This window comes from Marasmius oreades, chromosome 3, assembly GCF_018924745.1.
Source record: "Marasmius oreades isolate 03SP1 chromosome 3, whole genome shotgun sequence".
In the NCBI taxonomy this organism is placed as follows: Eukaryota; Fungi; Basidiomycota; class Agaricomycetes; order Agaricales; family Marasmiaceae; genus Marasmius; species Marasmius oreades.
The window spans coordinates 4,253,652-4,270,928 of NC_057325.1; the positions used below are offsets into that span (position 1 = coordinate 4,253,652).

Genomic DNA, 17,277 nt, shown 5'->3' on the forward strand with positions numbered 1-17,277 from the left:
GGAAAAAAAAAACTACTATCATCGGTTACTATTTTGGGTTTCGATATGTAAAGCACCGGTACCGGGGTATGTAACATTTCATAAAACAGAGTGTTCCCGTCGTTTTGTGGGCTCGACAACTTTTTACAAGCTTCTTAGAGTACATACGAGCTTGTATGTACAATTGTGGCCACCGGAATACACAGGATCCAACAAGACAATTAACATATAGTGAAGTGTCTGTGGTGATCATGGCATGACAAGCCAGGAACAGTGTAATTCTCGTTGTAGAGTAGAAATATCAAGACATAGCAAGATGTAAACAACACTGATAAGGCTAAATACAAGTTTGTAGAGATGGGGGAGTGAAAGGTAGTGTAAAATAAGCAAAACGAGTCCCAAAAGTCCCCAATCGACCGGTAGGCGACAGTGAGGCTTGACTGTGCAGAATGTCTTGCCGATGTCTTGCTGGACGTGACGATATGTGACAAAAAGTTTTGCACTTCTTGTTCCACTCTCCGAGACTTCGTACAAGTCTCCTAAAATTCAGCTAAATTCAGGTTAACAATTTGAGCACTAATACACTGTTCTGGTCAAATTTTTAAGACAGTATGTGGTGTGTGTAAATGGATCTCAGACGTGTTGCATATCCATACCCACAATAGTATGGCTTTATAACCAGGTAGGTGTTTATAAATTTGAATTTTTTTTTGTCCTGCTCAGTTTTCTTGTGCCACAACACTCGGGATTGAAAGACCTACCTCTAAGCTACTCATCTATGTAATAACTTTGAGGGAATATGGAGGGAAGCCCTTTTCAGCAGAGGATCAAGGCATCAAAATTGCTGATTTAAGGCCAAATTTGGGTACAACGATTGTCAGATTTAAGTTTTTCACTTGAGATGGTGCTCAAAGGCTACTGGGATATGTTCATATACCAATTATTGAGTTCTATGTCAATTTATAGTGCATAAGAACAATTTGCGGCTGCACAACATCAGTAAACAGTCATTGCTGGCTTGTTCAGCTTTTTTTGGCTTTTTCCCCACCAAAAATATGAGAAAGCTGACAAGCCGCAATCTATATCCCTTTTGGGACAAGTCAGTGCTGAGTGTGGACACTCAAATAGAATTAAATTGAATTACATAAAATTTGAAAAGAGTTGAATACCGTAATGACAGCTTTTCGGTTTCGCCTATCTATATATGGTTAAAAAAGCGACGAAAAAGTGGCTTGTGGCTTGCCTGCCATCAAAAAAGCCTAAAAAAGCTGAAAAGCATTATGTCATTTTGCTGATGAATTCTCGATTTTTTTTACAACTTCCATTGCACGTGACATCTGCCACAATCCTCCATGCGGAGTTTGAATCTGCTAAGCCATGTCTTGTTTATCTGACAAAATATCAAATGTGTCGCAAGCAGTGTGTTGACTATGCGAGATTTGCCAATATGGTGCTGGGATGATGTTGTTGTGACATTCTGTGACTGATGGGCTATGGATACTTATAAACACCTACCTTTTTCGAGTCATCGTTGCGGCACGCCTCTTGAACCATAACCAGCTCAAAAACACAACTTTTTTCTGTCAAGTCATTCAAGTTACATACATATCAGCTCACATATGGAAGCCAAATGCCAATAGTTGACGGGAACAAGTTCTCTGAGGTAGGTTTGTAAAAATTTATAAACACTTGCCTGATGATAGTACAAAACGTTAATCGGCCAGCACATTTCCTACAACAGAGCCTGACGCTTGTGGCGACATATGCATCTCGTGCAGTCTCAACGGCCTTGTCAGTTGTAATGTATTCGACGTGTATCCAACTTGAATGAAAATTTCAAATTTTCCCTGTTTGTTCTTGATGTTGGATTTGGCAGAGCAGAAATGCTCAAGCTATAGGAAGACCAGGTTGGTCTCAGACTTTCAGCGAAAAGCAAATGGAGACTTTAGTAAAACTTGCTCAAGCTGTCGAAACAACCAAAATGCCAAAAATAAGTCTAAAAAGATGGGTTTTCCACCGGTAAGTATTTTTTGTTCATATTCAAATAAATTCATCTAACTTTAAAAATGCTCAGGATCTACCTGACACTTCTCAAAGTGTGTCTACACTGGATGCCACACATGGCAATCATACCGACTCTGTTGAATATGCCGACTTCTCATTGATTTCACTTGAATAATTTCATGACCTTATTAGACTGAACTTAGACTCAGCGGGTGACTGTGATGTGCAGTGTTGAATAGCGTGTAAGAACAGAGAAATGTCGGAGTCTTTCAGAGCTCCGGAGTGTGAGAGAGTGGCTAAAAGGAATGTATAACCTCAGTGGTGGTTTGACACTATGATAATAGGGAATATCTAAAAGGAATGTATACTATAGAAGGTAATATGAGTACTTCCAAAGAAGGGAAAATAATAGAAGACTTACACCTCAGTGGTGGTTTGACACTGAGGTGTAAGGGTACATATTTAGTAACTATATACTCTAACGGAGATTAAAGGCACGTGTTTATTTTGATATACAACAGTGACATGCAACGTATCATCTCTGTAACAGCTCGAGTGAATATTGAGCCTGTGTATGTCGAGGGTAGCTTGTGTAAGACAGCAGATTACATGGCAGAGAGTGTATGGGAGGTAATGCAGTATCGCTTCATGTAAGAGGTCCACCCAGCGCATTCATTTCTATGATTTACTCATATGGATTGATAGATACCAGTCTCTCTACAAACATAGGAGAACACCATCTATACGGTTTCACTACAATTGTTGCCAGAACTCTAAACAGCAAGAAAACTGAAGAAGCTCAATGATCGAAACAAAACTTGCGACAAGATTCAGATGGATACATTCCCATGTGGTGGCTGGCTTCACATTACAGTTTTTGATGACCTTCATGAAGCACACATCACATTCAAGCATGAAGATGAGCATGTACCGTACTGGAGAATTGATGTACCTGAGGATGTCAAGGAGTTTATATGCAAAAATGCTGTTATGATGCACCCTGGCCAGGTATTGACCCATACCTCATCTCAGAATCATGAATACTTACTCCATTGTCTATTTCAAGTTGTGGACTGAGATACTTGCTAGATTTCCCAATCCTAGATTTAATCAGGCATTGGTATACTCAATGTGGACTGCCATTGCCAGCATTGAGTGGAGATGGAACACAGATGAGTTTGTTTCTGCAAAGCAACTAATAGCAGAGGCATCCCAATTAGGCAAGTCACCATATACTGTTCAAGTGGAGAACATTCCACTTCCAGAGAATCCCTCAGATGGGTTTACGGCTATTGCATTTTCACTGGTACCTATACTACACCAATGGAGTGGTACAATCAGGGAAATTGCCCTTGACTCTGCATGTAAGCCTATCATCTATGGTTTATTTACTCTATATTTCCTCATTTCTTGATTATAGGGAACACTAACAAGTCCCACTTCGAGATTTATGCTCTGTTGGGTGAGGTGTATGGATCAGGATGTCCACTAGGATATCTGTTGATTCAGTCATCACCAAACCATGCAGAAGGTGAAAATGGGAAGCAAAAATACATCGAATCACTTCTGAAATACTTCAGAAGCAAGTGGCTGACTTGGGTTATAGCAACTTTAACAGACAAGGACTGGGCAGAGATAAATGCCTTCACCCGTTGTTTCCAGATGCAAAACATCAACTCTGTCTTTGGCACTGTATTCTTGCTATTAAAACCTGACTCTCAATCCTTCGCTGGCAACCTGCATTTTACAATGCAGAGTTGGCTCACTCGAAGTACTTCTTTATTGATGTCAACTTCATGCCTAGGTCACAAATGTCATTCAAGCAGCTTGAACAGGTGAGATTGATCATTGCTCTTGTATTGAATACATGATACTTACAATCTAACTCTATCAAGGAGGACCTGAATGTTGCACCATCTGCCATTCCATGTTTGACTATTTGCCTTGGTGGAATAATTCAGAACCGGGTCCCTGCTCCGCCCTCAACCATCATGATAAAAATCAATAGGGAGGCAGTTCGAGAGTACCAAAATAAGCTCAGTACAGCTTCTGAAGACAATATTTCCACTGGTATAGATGAAACTGACTATATGGGCAATGACTCAGATGAAGACAAAAACCATGTCTTGAATGACATTAATCAGCTTGACATGGAGACTACTAACCAAGAAGATGGTCCAGATTGGAGGTTTGAGGCAGGAGAGACCTCCAAAGATCTGAACTATACATTCTGTCCTGCACCACACTGAAAACAGGCCCTTCATCTCTTTACTTGGCATTTCTGTGTGCATCCATTCTTTCCCCTTCATGATGGATCAACAAGGTCTGCCTCAGAGATACAACTGGAGTTAGTTTTTCCAAAAGTACCAGTAAAATGCCTGTTCACTAAACTAACAGTTTTCCAAAAGTAGCTCTATGGGGATTTGAACCCCAGACCTTTTCATTAGTCCTAAGGTGCTCTCGACCACTGAGCTATAGTGCCATGTACTTATACTAAAGCGGTTCTACACTTTATACAAGTGGCCCACTGACTCAAGACCTTACAGACCATATTCCATAGGGCACAGTGGATACCCAACATTGCTATATTAGGAGCTTATTTGTGGCTACCCCATTAGTAGGCACATCAACGTACCCGACCTTTTGACCATCATTCAGGGGAATGCGAAGCATAGCCGCAAACCAACTTCGAAGGTTGCCGAGGCAGAAACCCAGACTCTTGCCACTGCCTCTATGAGCAAGCCAGTTTCATTTAGAAGAAAACCCGGTTCGAGAAGGGCTTAATCAATAAAGTTAATTAGTAGTTTCAATTTAACTTCAATTTTTAGTACATTCTTTCAAATGTAGCAGTTTTTCTTAAGTTTGCAAGTCTTATTTACTTATATTACTACACATTACTTAGTAGAATAAGAGTAGAATGTACATACATACATACATACTGTTACTAACCAACTTAGAATACATGTGAAGCAACACTTTGGGAGTCCAGCTTGCAGCGCACCCAGAAAATGACTTCCAATTGGGTGTGCTGCTTGGAAGTTGACTGTGCTGCATTTAGCACTCACTGTGCTGCTGTGCTGCACTTCGTTTTGGGTGCGCTGTGCTGCACATTGTATAGCCCCCAGGGGCGTTGAGGTTAAACAAACACTTACTCAAGAGGACAGAGAATTGGCAGGGTATAAGCATCTTGAACAACCATTTACTGAAGCCAAAGGAACAAGAAATCTCAACGAAAAGCCCATAGACATAACAGAACACACACTCCCTATCGAATTTATTTGTTCTCAGCTCAACATGGAGGTAGATACCAAGGAATATGGGAACTCATTCTGGCTATTGGAACAAGAAGCAAGTGAAAGGTTAGCGAAAGATGGAAAGAATATACTGACTCTGCCAAAGCAACAAGAGTGCGCTTAGGAAGGTCAGTTCTTTTGTTCATATGAACTAGAGATATCAGTTTCACAGTTCTGATGACTTAGGTGACTATGTTCAACATCCTGCTGATTCTTGCAGGTCTTCACAGTAAAAGCCCGTCTATCTTTCCCATTCAGTCGCAACATTATTGGCAACAAATGGAACCTTGTGTCCGTATCCTTTACACGCCTCCTCTCCATGTCATTTTTGGAGGCTCTTTCCACCGCTCACCATTGTGTTGGTTGATCGCTGTTGCATTCAGTGTTCTCCTACTTGCATGGTCGTGTGTGTGTGTGGTGTTAAGGGGCAGCTTGAACAAGGCCAGCATCAGCAAAATTCCAGAAATGTTGCAACCCCAATACTATGGGTAGGGGTGGTTACAATTCAGTACTATGGTTATAGAGGGTTAAAATAGTCTTATAACATTATCACAATGTAAAGCTACTTGATAAAATCATCAATATGAGATGTACCAGTTAAAATACTGTTGTAATACAATTGTCACCCAATAAAATCCAATGGAACACTGATGCAATGCCAAGGATCTCCATGCTACTGCAGGAAAAGGTTGTTTACCTCTCAATTTGTAGTAGCTTGTTGCGGCTGTTGTAACCTTGGCCAGTGCTTCATTAGGCAAACATTCTAGGCAGACAGGCTGGCGCTGGTTTTGCGACATTTTCAGCAATAAGAACCACCCGGCACTGAAGTCCATTTCCATTTTTCCCACGACTCTTTTCCCTCCGCCTTTAACAACTCAACGCAATGTGTCTCTGGTCCTTCTCCCCCCATTGTCTGTCCTCAGCATTTTAAGCTATGACAACTCATCAATGACGACTTCCGGCATTCTCCACTCACAGTCTTCTCCAGATTATAAAAGGCTGAATAACTCAAACTCTCCCCCATTCTTCCTTTCCCCCCAACTACCACCATCTCTCATACATCTATGTTCCTGCCATCACCCTCTAATGTAGATCCGACATAGCTCTGACACCCTTTGTCACAGCTGTGGCTACTCAGATGGGCTCAGGGTGTGTGCTCCCCAAATGTTTTCCGTGCTTTTCTAACCATTCAGCCGCATTGTCCTCTCGTCAGGCTGTTAACCTGTATATATACATTCAACTACCCCTCGTCGACATACCTCTCTGTTATGATCTGTGCACTTTTCAGGCCCACTGAAGTAAGACAGTCCCCCAATGATTTTTACCAGCAATTCCCCTCAATTCGGCCATATGCCCACAGCTGTACAGCCTTGCCAAATACCCCTCACCGAGTACTCCTTCATTTCCCGAGTACCCCTTATTTCCCGAGTTCCCCTCATTTCCCAAGTACCCCTTTATTAAATTCTCCGAGAACCCCTTGCTGAATGTACACCTCATCTCGGAATACATATAATAGCCCATGTTCATTAAATAAGTATACAAATAAGTATATACATAGTAGACTATATAAACTTTGAGGTTTCTTCTTGGAACCTCAACCTCAATATTTTTACCCATTGTTACCCCACTGTTACCTACCTAGTTAAACTCTCACTAAATTCCCCAATCCTCTTGTAGTGCATTGAATATATTCTTTGTTAACTACAACAGCCACCAAGTGTGAATAACCTTGATACAGCCAGCTTTCAAGCTCGACAACAACCTCCAGCTACATACATTTTGCATTCTAATCACCCCTAGTAACCTGAATGAGAGACTCTGTGTTCCACTGAAAAGTGAACGAGTCCTAACACTCCCTCCATGTGAGTATTTCTCACTATGCATGCCACACCTTACTCATGTTTCTTCCAGACTCCACTCCTCTCCTTTGACACTTGATTGATATGTCGCGTATTCCTGGTACGTGTATCCTTTGCACTTTGGTCTCGCTTCCTGTCACTCACTGTATATCCAGGACGTTAATGTTATACAAGTACATGGTTCTATATATACATGTTTAGTGTATTATATATCCTTGTACATTAATAGACTGAATATTATAATTTAATTTCCTGTATCTTTTTTGAGTGCATTATAATCAGTTTTATATGATTGAGGGTTTTTATTTTTATAATCTACTGCTACGTCTATGACCCGCTGTGAGCTCCACTCTCTGTTGTAAACCTGACTACCCATTTTATTTTCCACAACCTTGCACTTTGCCCTACAACTCGCTGCAACTCTTACAATTGGTCACAACTCTCAGAACCTGCTGTAAGCTCCACAAATCATTATATTTTCTGCAACCCACTCTGAATGGCTGCAAACCATTGAAATCTACCTCAAAAGTTGCAACGAAATACAGGGTTTACAACAGTCTCACAACAGTGTCATGACTGTATTGTGAGACTGTCATGAACCCCTGACATTAGATAACAACAGGCAGCTTGAGCCTGCCCATTATACCGGATCATGGATGCTGTAATGCCATTACAGCGTATCGGGAATTTTGCTGATGTGGGTGAAGGATCTCCAACCAAGCTCGACTGCAGTTTATATGATCCAGCTGTTCCCCTCCCACCCTCCCACCCAACTCCCACCTCCGAAGGTTTATAATCAAAGGTTGGAGACAACAATCGAGCCAGCTCCGACTGCCAACACGACCAAACGTCTAAAAGATATCATATTGTCTACCTGTGCGTAGTGTTATCGTCGGCATGTTCAGTTCAGTTTGGCGCAGTTTGTACCAGTTTGGGCTTTGATGGGTCAGCAGGAACCATTCAGGGACATGGTTCGGGCCGAAAACCTTACCCAAACTGGCTAAACTGCGGTTCCTGAGTACCATGTTGTCAAAGTCAGTCAATGCGGTCAGTGTTTGACCGAAAAAACACGTACCCGGTATTTAATTGACCCAGTATTACCATTTAACTGACCGGTCAATTTCCGCCGCTGTTCTGTTTGTCGCGTTGTCGTCGTTGACTGCATTCAACGTTGTTCTTTCCTTACATCTACCTTGCTCGCAGCTCCCTGATTTTGAGTTTGTGAACCATGCCCCCACGTTCACCACTTTGGAACCTCTTTACAACCGATAATCAGCCATATTCTGCAAAAGACACAGTACACAAGCGAATATGGTGCCAGGCCTGTCTTGAGGCAAAACTCACTGGTCTACTCGCAAATCAGCGTGTTCTAGTCGCGAATGGTGTTATTAGGCCAGAGGATATGTTGAAAGAGGATGTTTTACAACAAAAAGGTTCATGCTTGCAGTTTTTTCTGCTGGATTTGTCCAACTTACTGTTACATAGCAAAAGTCGATGTCAAGCCCATTAGTAGCAAATCCGAACATATGCAACGACATTTGAAGTCATGTCAGGCAATTCGACAGTCACCTGAGTGGACTGAAAAAACCCTGGAAGCTTTGCGCAGCTACGAAACCTGGCGTTCAAAGCGTACTCCTCTCGTTGATATCCCACTTTCCCAACCAAGTCTACAGCATTTCAGTGGCACCGGCGTACCTTCAAATCCGATGTTTCAGGCAGTCAGCCCCTTCACACCGACAGCTTATGTCTCCGAACCACCCAATAGTCCTCTCACAAAACGAAGGAAGTCCAACACAGACCACATTTCGACTGCTGACTCGCCACTCGGGGCGCTCTCTGTTTGGGACGCCGAACAACAATCAGAGTTTGGTCAGGACCTGGTTCGGTTGTTTACATCATGCAACTGGTCATGGAATACGGCCAACGCACCACAGTTTTGGCTGTTCTTTGGGAAGTACTTACCACAAGCCCAGGTTCCAGACCTCTCTGGAAGAATGCTTGACAGCGAGGCGGAAAGAGTTCAAGAGCAAACACGCAAATCAATTGAAGGTTCGCTGGCCACCTACCAGGCCGACGGTTAGCGCAACATTGCCAAGACAAATCTTATCACGTCCAATGTGACTGCCCAGCTTCAAGTGAGTATCTGTCTTCCACAAAGCATGTACAACAGTTGATATCGCTATATTAGCCTCATCTGCTCAAGACCCACAATATGACCGGGAGACCCAAGACTGGAGACGAGTACTATGGACTGATTGTTGATGACATCCAGTATGCCGAACTGGCATTCAAAGTCAAGATTATTGCAATCTGCACCGATGATGGGCCAGATGGGAAGAAAGCCCGTCGTCTCATTAGCGAGAAGTCTCCCCACTTAGCTACGTTTGTATGCTGGGCCCATCAGATAAACCTTATCACTGGCGACTACCTCAAGCTCAAGTTACCGTTTATGCTCGCTGCTAGCCAAGCTGTTGAGATTATCAAATGGTTCAACAACCACTCGAAGGCCCTCAATATCCTCAATGCACAACAAGCACTCGTGTCGCTTGTTGTTCTAGCTCTTCTTCTCCCTATCATCACTCGCTGGACAGCACACTACTGTTCCCTCAACCGCCTCTGTTCCCTTGAAAATGCGGTCCGTGGATGTGTTCTCTATCATCGGGCACAGTTACTTGTGGCTGCGGGTACAAAGGAAGATCAGAAAGCGAAGGCGGAGGAGGTTATCAGTCTTTGCGAAACAACTCAGTTTTGGAAAGACTTGTCCCGGTATGTCACGTCTACTCACTATCAGCTGGAAATAGTGTGCTAACCTTTTTACTTAGCATTGTCTCCCACTTAGAGCCACTTGTGATTGCAGTCAATGTTCTCCAAGCTGCAACATGTCGCCTTGACCATGTCCTTCTTACACTTGGGAATCTGTTCCAAATCTATGATGCTCTGCAGGAATCAGAACCTCATGACGCTGCAGTTAAGTCATGCATTCACTCGAGCCTTGAGCGCCGCTGGGCCAAAGCAGATCAGCAGCTCATGATCCTTGCCACGTTTTTCAACCCTATGATTCGTGGACGGTGTTTCAACTTCAACAAACTCACTCCCATTAGCATTTTCCATATGATATGTCGTGCATATCAGAGATTCTATGGCGACTCTCTCTCAGGCGACGAGACTTTCTTGAATGCGTGGAAGGACTACTTTGATAACTCGGGGTTTTTCTCAGATGATAGTATGGCAATTGAGTGGTGGAAGTCTATGTCAAAGACAGTACGTCGTACCTTTATCATTATTTTACTCTTCTATTGACGACTATGATTGCAGCATATGCATAGGAACACTCTGTTGATCTGGTCGCAGTCTGGAAATACGTGAACGGCTCTACAGTTGGTCAAATCAAGCTTGTCAAGCTCGCAATGCATGTCCTCTCTATTGTTCCCAATTCAGCTGCTACGGAATCCGTTTTTAGCATGTTTGGTGCAAACCATACCAAAACTCGGAACAAGCTTGACCCTCAAAAGGTACACAAAAGTACAGTAGTCAAGATTGACTGTCACCGTGCTCACGTTGCGGCCAACCTAGTTCAGCCACGTCAAAAGCGACATTTCGGAACACGCGAAGCCTCAGAAGACCAACACCCCACTTTTGTCTCTGTTGCAACATCCTTAATTGCAGAAGCTAATGAAGACGAAATTGGCTCTATGGATGATCACGATACCCCCACTGATACCGCTGCATTATTTTCTACTGTTTCTGTTCCCTCAGTCTCCAACGTCACTCCAACTGTGTCATGTTCAAGAATTCCAACTTATCGCAAGATACCCCTTCAAGAACTCTTCAACTATCCACCTGCGGGAATTCCAAGTAGAGAGCTGGCATTTTACTGGAGTGGTGGAATCCATCGACTGGAGCAGGAGGAGACAGAACTATCAGAGGAACTTAATAATACATCTGAGTTTTAGTCAACAGATAGTAATTCACAAATGGACAATACAATACAGTAATTTTTCCTACATCTACGTTACTGTCAAACGGTGTCCAAAGTCAAGCGCCGTGAAATTGCAGCCTTCACACTTCTGCAATGCCCACACTCTGAGTTACATGTACCATATCCATTCATGATCTATGGATAGATAGTCAGTAACAAGCAACATAGAATTAATGTAGACGTACACAAGAATAATGGTCTAAATCGTCTGTAACGTTGTCATCTGAGAATATAGAGGAACTTTTTCGAGGCGGCGGTAGGTGCAAAGATTCCGTAAACTGATGAAACCCTCAGCTGAACGTTCTAATTGATTGATCTCGAAAGATTTTATAATCCTCCCGGTTCTTTGACCATTGAGGTACGTGTCGTATGGGTGATGAAGGGAGGAGCCTCAGTGTGTTGTATTTCCATGGTTCAGGTGGTGATGATGGTGACGGCGTAGCAAAGGTCAGCTTGATTCGAGGACGGCGGGACACTCTTGAGGACTCCAAGTAGTCTAGAAGAATAGTTGTCAGATAAATTATCAAAAAAACTCAAGCCATGTACGTACCGCTTTGAATGAATGTGTTTTGTGTCTCCGAGTCCTCCAATAGCTTGTCTACCACATGCTTCAGTTCATCCACTCCATGTTCTGACATATCATCTAATTTTCTTAGTATCTCCTGTAGCATGGTTGTGTTATACTGTTGCTGTTGTTCGACGTGTTCTAGTCACTGCTCCAGTCGATTCTGGAATGTCTGGAGTTCCCGAAGTGACCAAGGGATTTTCTTCAACTGGTTCTCCTCATCGCAAGAATCCGATACGGTAGTGTAGCCGCTGAGAGAAGGTAATGGCATGCGGGGCAACGAGAATGATGGCAGTGGGCAAGTAAGTCTATGTTATCTAACGTCACATTCTAACACCGTTACTGACTGACTGACCTTTTTTTGACCAAATACCTGGTCAGTGGTATATACTCGGTATTACTCAGTCAATGACAACACAGCCTGAGTAAATTGTCCCCAGAAAAATATATTAAACTTTTGATGACTTTTTGTGACAATGATAACAAATGGCATCACTTTGATGTGACAGTGATGATGCTCTGATGTGACATTTCTTGTGACTAATAGGTACAAGTGACCCACTGGGTCACATGGTTCGAAAACAGGGTTTCTCGGGCCAAAACCGTTCTATATTTGGTTTTTTTGGCAAACCGTTTATGGAACCATTTCCACAGTTCGGTTCACAGTTTGGTTTCAAATGGGTGCTAGCCTGGACTGATGAGAACACTACCTGTGCGTGAGGAGGCCATGTAAAATGATTATAACCAAGGCCTATAATAAAGGGGGCCATGTATTATAACCCTATATGGGATCCCAAAAAGTAATACATGGGTTATAATCACTTACCGCTGGCTTATAATCACTTACTGCAGGCTTATAAGGCTTATAATCGTGTGCGGTCAGCAGCTGAAAAATACTTTTCAGATACGAATTCCCAGGCTTGTATCACATGTGGTTCGCTAATAGTACACCTTTCCTCAGGCTATATTTTCGTGCTTCTTGTATAAACCTGTATGGCCAGTAGACCTGTGCAGTGGGCAGTCAGTAACTGATGAATCCTTTCCCTTGACTGATAATTGTTGGTTCTGCATGGCTTGGCTGATAATTCCTTAGGTTTATACTAGGTCCTGCACAGCTGATAAAAAGACCATACAGTTGGCTGACAATCTTGTATGGTTAGCTGAAAAACCTGATTGGCTTTGGCCGCTGACAATCCTTTCCCTAGGCTTATAAATTTGAGGGTCCTGGCTTGACTGGAAATCCTGTACGGCTAGCTGAAAATCATGGTTGGTGTTATCGCAATATAAATCAGAAAAGACCTTAAAGATGCATATTTATACAATTTTAACACTTATGAGTTATAAATTATGGGATTAATAGGACTAGAGTGAGCCCGCACTTCTAGTTAAAGCATGAGCCTCTACAAGAGACTTTATCTGTACAAACTGTACAAAATTAGGAAGGATGAGAGACTTCGCCGAAGTTCAGAAAACTGTACGAATTTCGGGAAGCAGCCATTTAAAAACCTTCATTCTTTTATTGAAAGGCCTTGTCCTACTCCTGGAATGCTCATAGCGAACATAGGGATTTTATTATACACTTTATTGAAACTTCAACGAAGTCTGGTTGGACTGCTCAGATATATGAAATTCTCGGATATAGAAATCCAAACAAGGATAAAGGAAGGAATATCCAATTCTCATGAATGGAAAAAACAGAAGAATAGGAATTTCTCGGAAAACCAAGGAAACACAGACTTCAGCGAAGTGCACATGGTATTTGATTTCAAGAGAGAAACCTTAGGGACAGGGCCTAGAATCGAGGCTAGATCTTCTCCAAAAAGGAATAGAACAGGAACAGGAAGAATAGATATGCCTGAAACAGGGACTTGTTCCCTAGGAAAAACAGGAGAATGCAGATATGTCAGGTACTTCAGTGAAGTCAAGTCCCTACATCACAACCAGGAAACAAGGAACAGATATTCAGTTTAATATTCGATTTGGCACTTCAGCACATAAAACTCTTGTATTATACCCGATTAAGCGAGTTTCTGTTCGACTGAAAGGGATTTCATTATTATTTACCAGTTTCACACACATTTTGGACTTTTACTATTATCTATTAGAAAAACCGTATATAAGGAGGGCAGGAAAGAGGGATTTTCCCCAGCAACCTACAAGAGGAGATGCAGTTCACCTACTAGGATTTGCTCGAGATTTGACCTTTGCCCCAGTCTTCACTGAAGTTGGTGTTCTGTGTTTGGAAAGATAGATTTAGATTATTGCAATTGAATTTGGTATTGGCATATTGTCTTGAAATTGAACTCTGGATATTGAAGTCAATTTGGACTTATATTGAATTTGGATTGCTATTGTCTAGTTTGGATATTGAACTTGGAACCAAACTTTGGCGAAGACTTGTAAAGCTTTGTTGAAAAGTCAGATATTGAATTTTGGAATTGGTGAATCATATTGTCACTCTTGTAGTGAAAGAACCTTGATTGAAACTTCTATAAAACCGAAGACCCCCCATATTCTATCTTTCTTGGTGCCTCTTAGTGAAAACTAAAGCCTTAAGAATACTGACCTCCACCCCTTACACTTGTGTATACTCTTCTTGGTGTGGATTTGGTTTGTGCACTTCATGCTTGAGATGTGTTTGCTAGCCATATTTAGTAGTGTTACACAGCATTATTAGCGACTTACACCATCACAGACAATGTACACGAAAATGCATGCTCTTCAAGAAAGGATAGAGCTCAAGATCAACACCATTTCAAACTGCTACCGGGCGGCATGCTCAGCACTACTGGCGCTCCAAGCTGAAGGAGCTTGGATGTTGCTCCTGTGTGAGCTTCATCCTCAGGACATCAAGGGGATAACAGAGCGGATTGTACAGAACGTTGAGAAGGAAGATTTACAGCGAGCTTAACAGATGGCTGGTTTTACGACCGACGAGATTGATGCCGTTCTAGAGGCTGAGAACATGCCAACAGCTCTGGTCAACCCGGTATTGTCACTGGGGCAAAGCTGACAACATCTCTCATGGATCTGGTACACATTTAGCCCTGGCAGCGGAAAGGATGGAAGCATGTACGAAGAAATTGTTGATAGTAGGTGTTCCTTTTCCGTTATTGATGACGAACTAATACTCTAGTTCAGGTCTTTGAGTAGAATAGTGTAAAGCACAGGCCAGAGCCTGTCGTCCATTTGAAGAGTTCCAAGTCCGAGGTACGAGGACTAGGCTGTTGCTAATTTTTTGAGCTTCTTACAGCTGTTTCAATAATTGTAGGCCGTTCGAAAAATTTTGAGGATGACAAATTATGTCCCACCCCAATATGATATCATAAACTTCGTACTTGATTCGAGCTCCAAATTGGAAGAATGTAATAAATAGTCATATAAACTTCTACACGTTTCGTATGCTGTAAACTTGCTCTATCTGTACCTGTTCGAGCGAATGCATCTGTACTATAACCACCCACATCTCACGACTGGTGGGCCAAGTCAGCCACGTGTTGCTCACTACCTCACTGGCACTGGTAATGAACCATGCCTCCCAATCCGTCCTCAAGATGTGGCAGTTGGACATTTACAGGCTCAACTCAATAGTGGAGTCTTCGATGGAACTCGTTCCTCAGTGCAAGCTGTTCCTCGGACCTGGCAAGAACTCAGTGCAATGCATCCAGGTTAGACTCACTAGTGTATGTAATGTATAGAAACTGACCTTCCTGAATACAACAGTTCCACCACCTGTTACAGCTCCAACTATCACCCAAAAAATGTTCACCATCAACTTCCACATTCCAGTCAGAAAAGAAGGAGACCTGGAAAGGATCGCAAATCGAGAATTCAATGCCGAAAATGTACCGGAAGATTTCTTGACTACGACGGCAGAAATTTTAGGAATTAAGGAGGACAACGAGCATGACTTGGCGTGGAAGGATAGCGACGAGAAAGTGAAAGCTCCTTGGCATGATCTACATTCAGTAGATGATGTTGAGCAGGCTTTCGGAAAGTGTCGCAAGATGTTGAGCAGTACGAAACACCAGAAACCAGTCTATCTGACTGTCAAAGATAGAAAGGCAGTAAGTTCTCGGTAATTTGTTCACGCAGTCGTAGTCTCTTACCAATATTATCAATAGGACCACTTGCCCATGAAGGATGGGAAGAAGGGCAAGAAGGATACACCGACAGCAGAGTCAGAGACAGGATGTGATAAGGAATTCCGGGCTGCAAAAATCAAGCTTTTCTGCCATGCACACAGTAAGCCTGGTCTTCATCCTGACGATCCAGGTGCAGTCTATTGCCATATCAAGAAGAACGGCCAGCACAGCTCTCTTCCTCTGTCTGTGGTATCACTGTGGGCGAGATTAGCTGTAAGTCACTTGGTTTGTCGTACATGAGAGATAAAACTCATCATCGTCCATCTTTCTTTCTCTAAATAGCATGATGGAAAGGCCCCAGATTCGGATTATATCAACCCCCCTGAGGGGACCGCTTTTGACGATGTCAACAGCAGTGCACAATCTAACTTGTATTCCTCGACTCGCAGCCACCGTCAGAATTCTGCTGTTCATATTCATTTTGATGATGGGTTTATGAAGGAGATTCGAGGAGATGGGCTGTCTTCATCAAGGAAGAGGAAATGCGTTCCGAGTGTAGGGTCAGATGACGTGGCAGTCGAGGGAGAGAAGGAGAATCTGCAGGCACAGCCATCAGAGTCGCGATCCAAATTTGAATCAATGCACATTGACCAGATTCTCGACGTTGTTGATCGCAAATATCTGGACCTAAACTATCATCAGTATCGTCAGAAGCTTGTGGATGAGGGTATTCTATATGGGATCAGCATCTACACCTTTGAGCGGGACTTTTTTGTACAAGAGATTGGGATGTTGAGGGGTGCAGTTGGACCTTTTTTGCACGAGTTGCATTATGATAAAAAATGGCTCTGCCGCGAGCCACTGGGAGCAGCACAAGGCAGAGGTAACTAACTTTTGATTTTCTGTGTATAGTAAGTTATGATGTATATAATTTTGGCCTTGTAGAATATAAAGTAGAATATGGATGCGTTTGAACTACATGATACATGGAAGATATCCACAGTCTCGATACCAACCTGCTACATTCTCGGGAGTCATAGTTTCATGAACAATAGCCCACAAGAGTGGCACTGGATTACCGGTATGAGAGTCATCCATCTCTCCCAATATGTCTGCATGTTGGCTCCGGATGTTGTACTTCATACAGGAAAAGCCTTCTTCAATGGGGTTGAGGTCGGGGGAATATGCAGGTAGATACTCAAGGTGACAGCCACTAATGCAAGGAAATAAGTTATCCAGCCATATAGCACATTCGTAGAGAGCGACATACCGTGCATCCACCATTTCGTGGATACCTTCAAAATGATGAACATTAACATTATCCATCACGAGGACTGAGTTGGGTTGGGGATAAGGTTGCATAATGTCAAGAAGAACACCAATGTAGCCACGAAACTGGTTGGCATCCCATGATCAGGTCAAGATATCAAGGTGTACGACACCTGTGAGGGAGATGGCTGGAAGAATGGAGTAGCTGTAATATGCATAAAGCATTAGACCGTAGGACTAGACA

The 17,277-nt window shown here is 42.7% G+C and overlaps 3 protein-coding genes and 1 non-coding gene across 4 annotated transcripts; 2 read left to right on the forward strand and 2 right to left on the reverse strand.

The window, feature by feature from the left end:
- Positions 1-4,391: 4,391 nt before the first annotated feature.
- E1B28_006755 lies at positions 4,392-4,465 on the reverse strand. Its single transcript has one exon. It is a non-coding gene; the product is annotated as a tRNA-Leu (tRNA).
- A 3,898-nt stretch (positions 4,466-8,363) lies between these two features.
- On the forward strand, positions 8,364-9,216 carry E1B28_006756 (uncharacterized protein; the record flags this gene model as incomplete). Its single annotated transcript, XM_043151450.1, has 2 exons — positions 8,364-8,568; positions 8,621-9,216. The coding sequence occupies 2 exons, from the start codon at positions 8,364-8,366 to the stop codon at positions 9,214-9,216; spliced, it is 801 nt and encodes a 266-aa protein (XP_043012545.1).
- A 2,188-nt stretch (positions 9,217-11,404) lies between these two features.
- E1B28_006757 (uncharacterized protein) lies at positions 11,405-11,785 on the reverse strand (the record flags this gene model as incomplete). Its single annotated transcript, XM_043151451.1, has 2 exons — positions 11,405-11,610; positions 11,665-11,785. 2 exons carry the CDS (start codon positions 11,783-11,785, stop codon positions 11,405-11,407), a joined length of 327 nt encoding a protein of 108 aa, XP_043012546.1.
- Positions 11,786-15,118: 3,333 nt separating this feature from the next.
- On the forward strand, positions 15,119-16,655 carry E1B28_006758 (uncharacterized protein; the record flags this gene model as incomplete). The annotated part of the gene is made up of 4 exons (XM_043151452.1): positions 15,119-15,347; positions 15,403-15,746; positions 15,804-16,037; positions 16,107-16,655. The coding sequence occupies 4 exons, from the start codon at positions 15,119-15,121 to the stop codon at positions 16,653-16,655; spliced, it is 1,356 nt and encodes a 451-aa protein (XP_043012547.1).
- Positions 16,656-17,277: the final 622 nt, after the last annotated feature.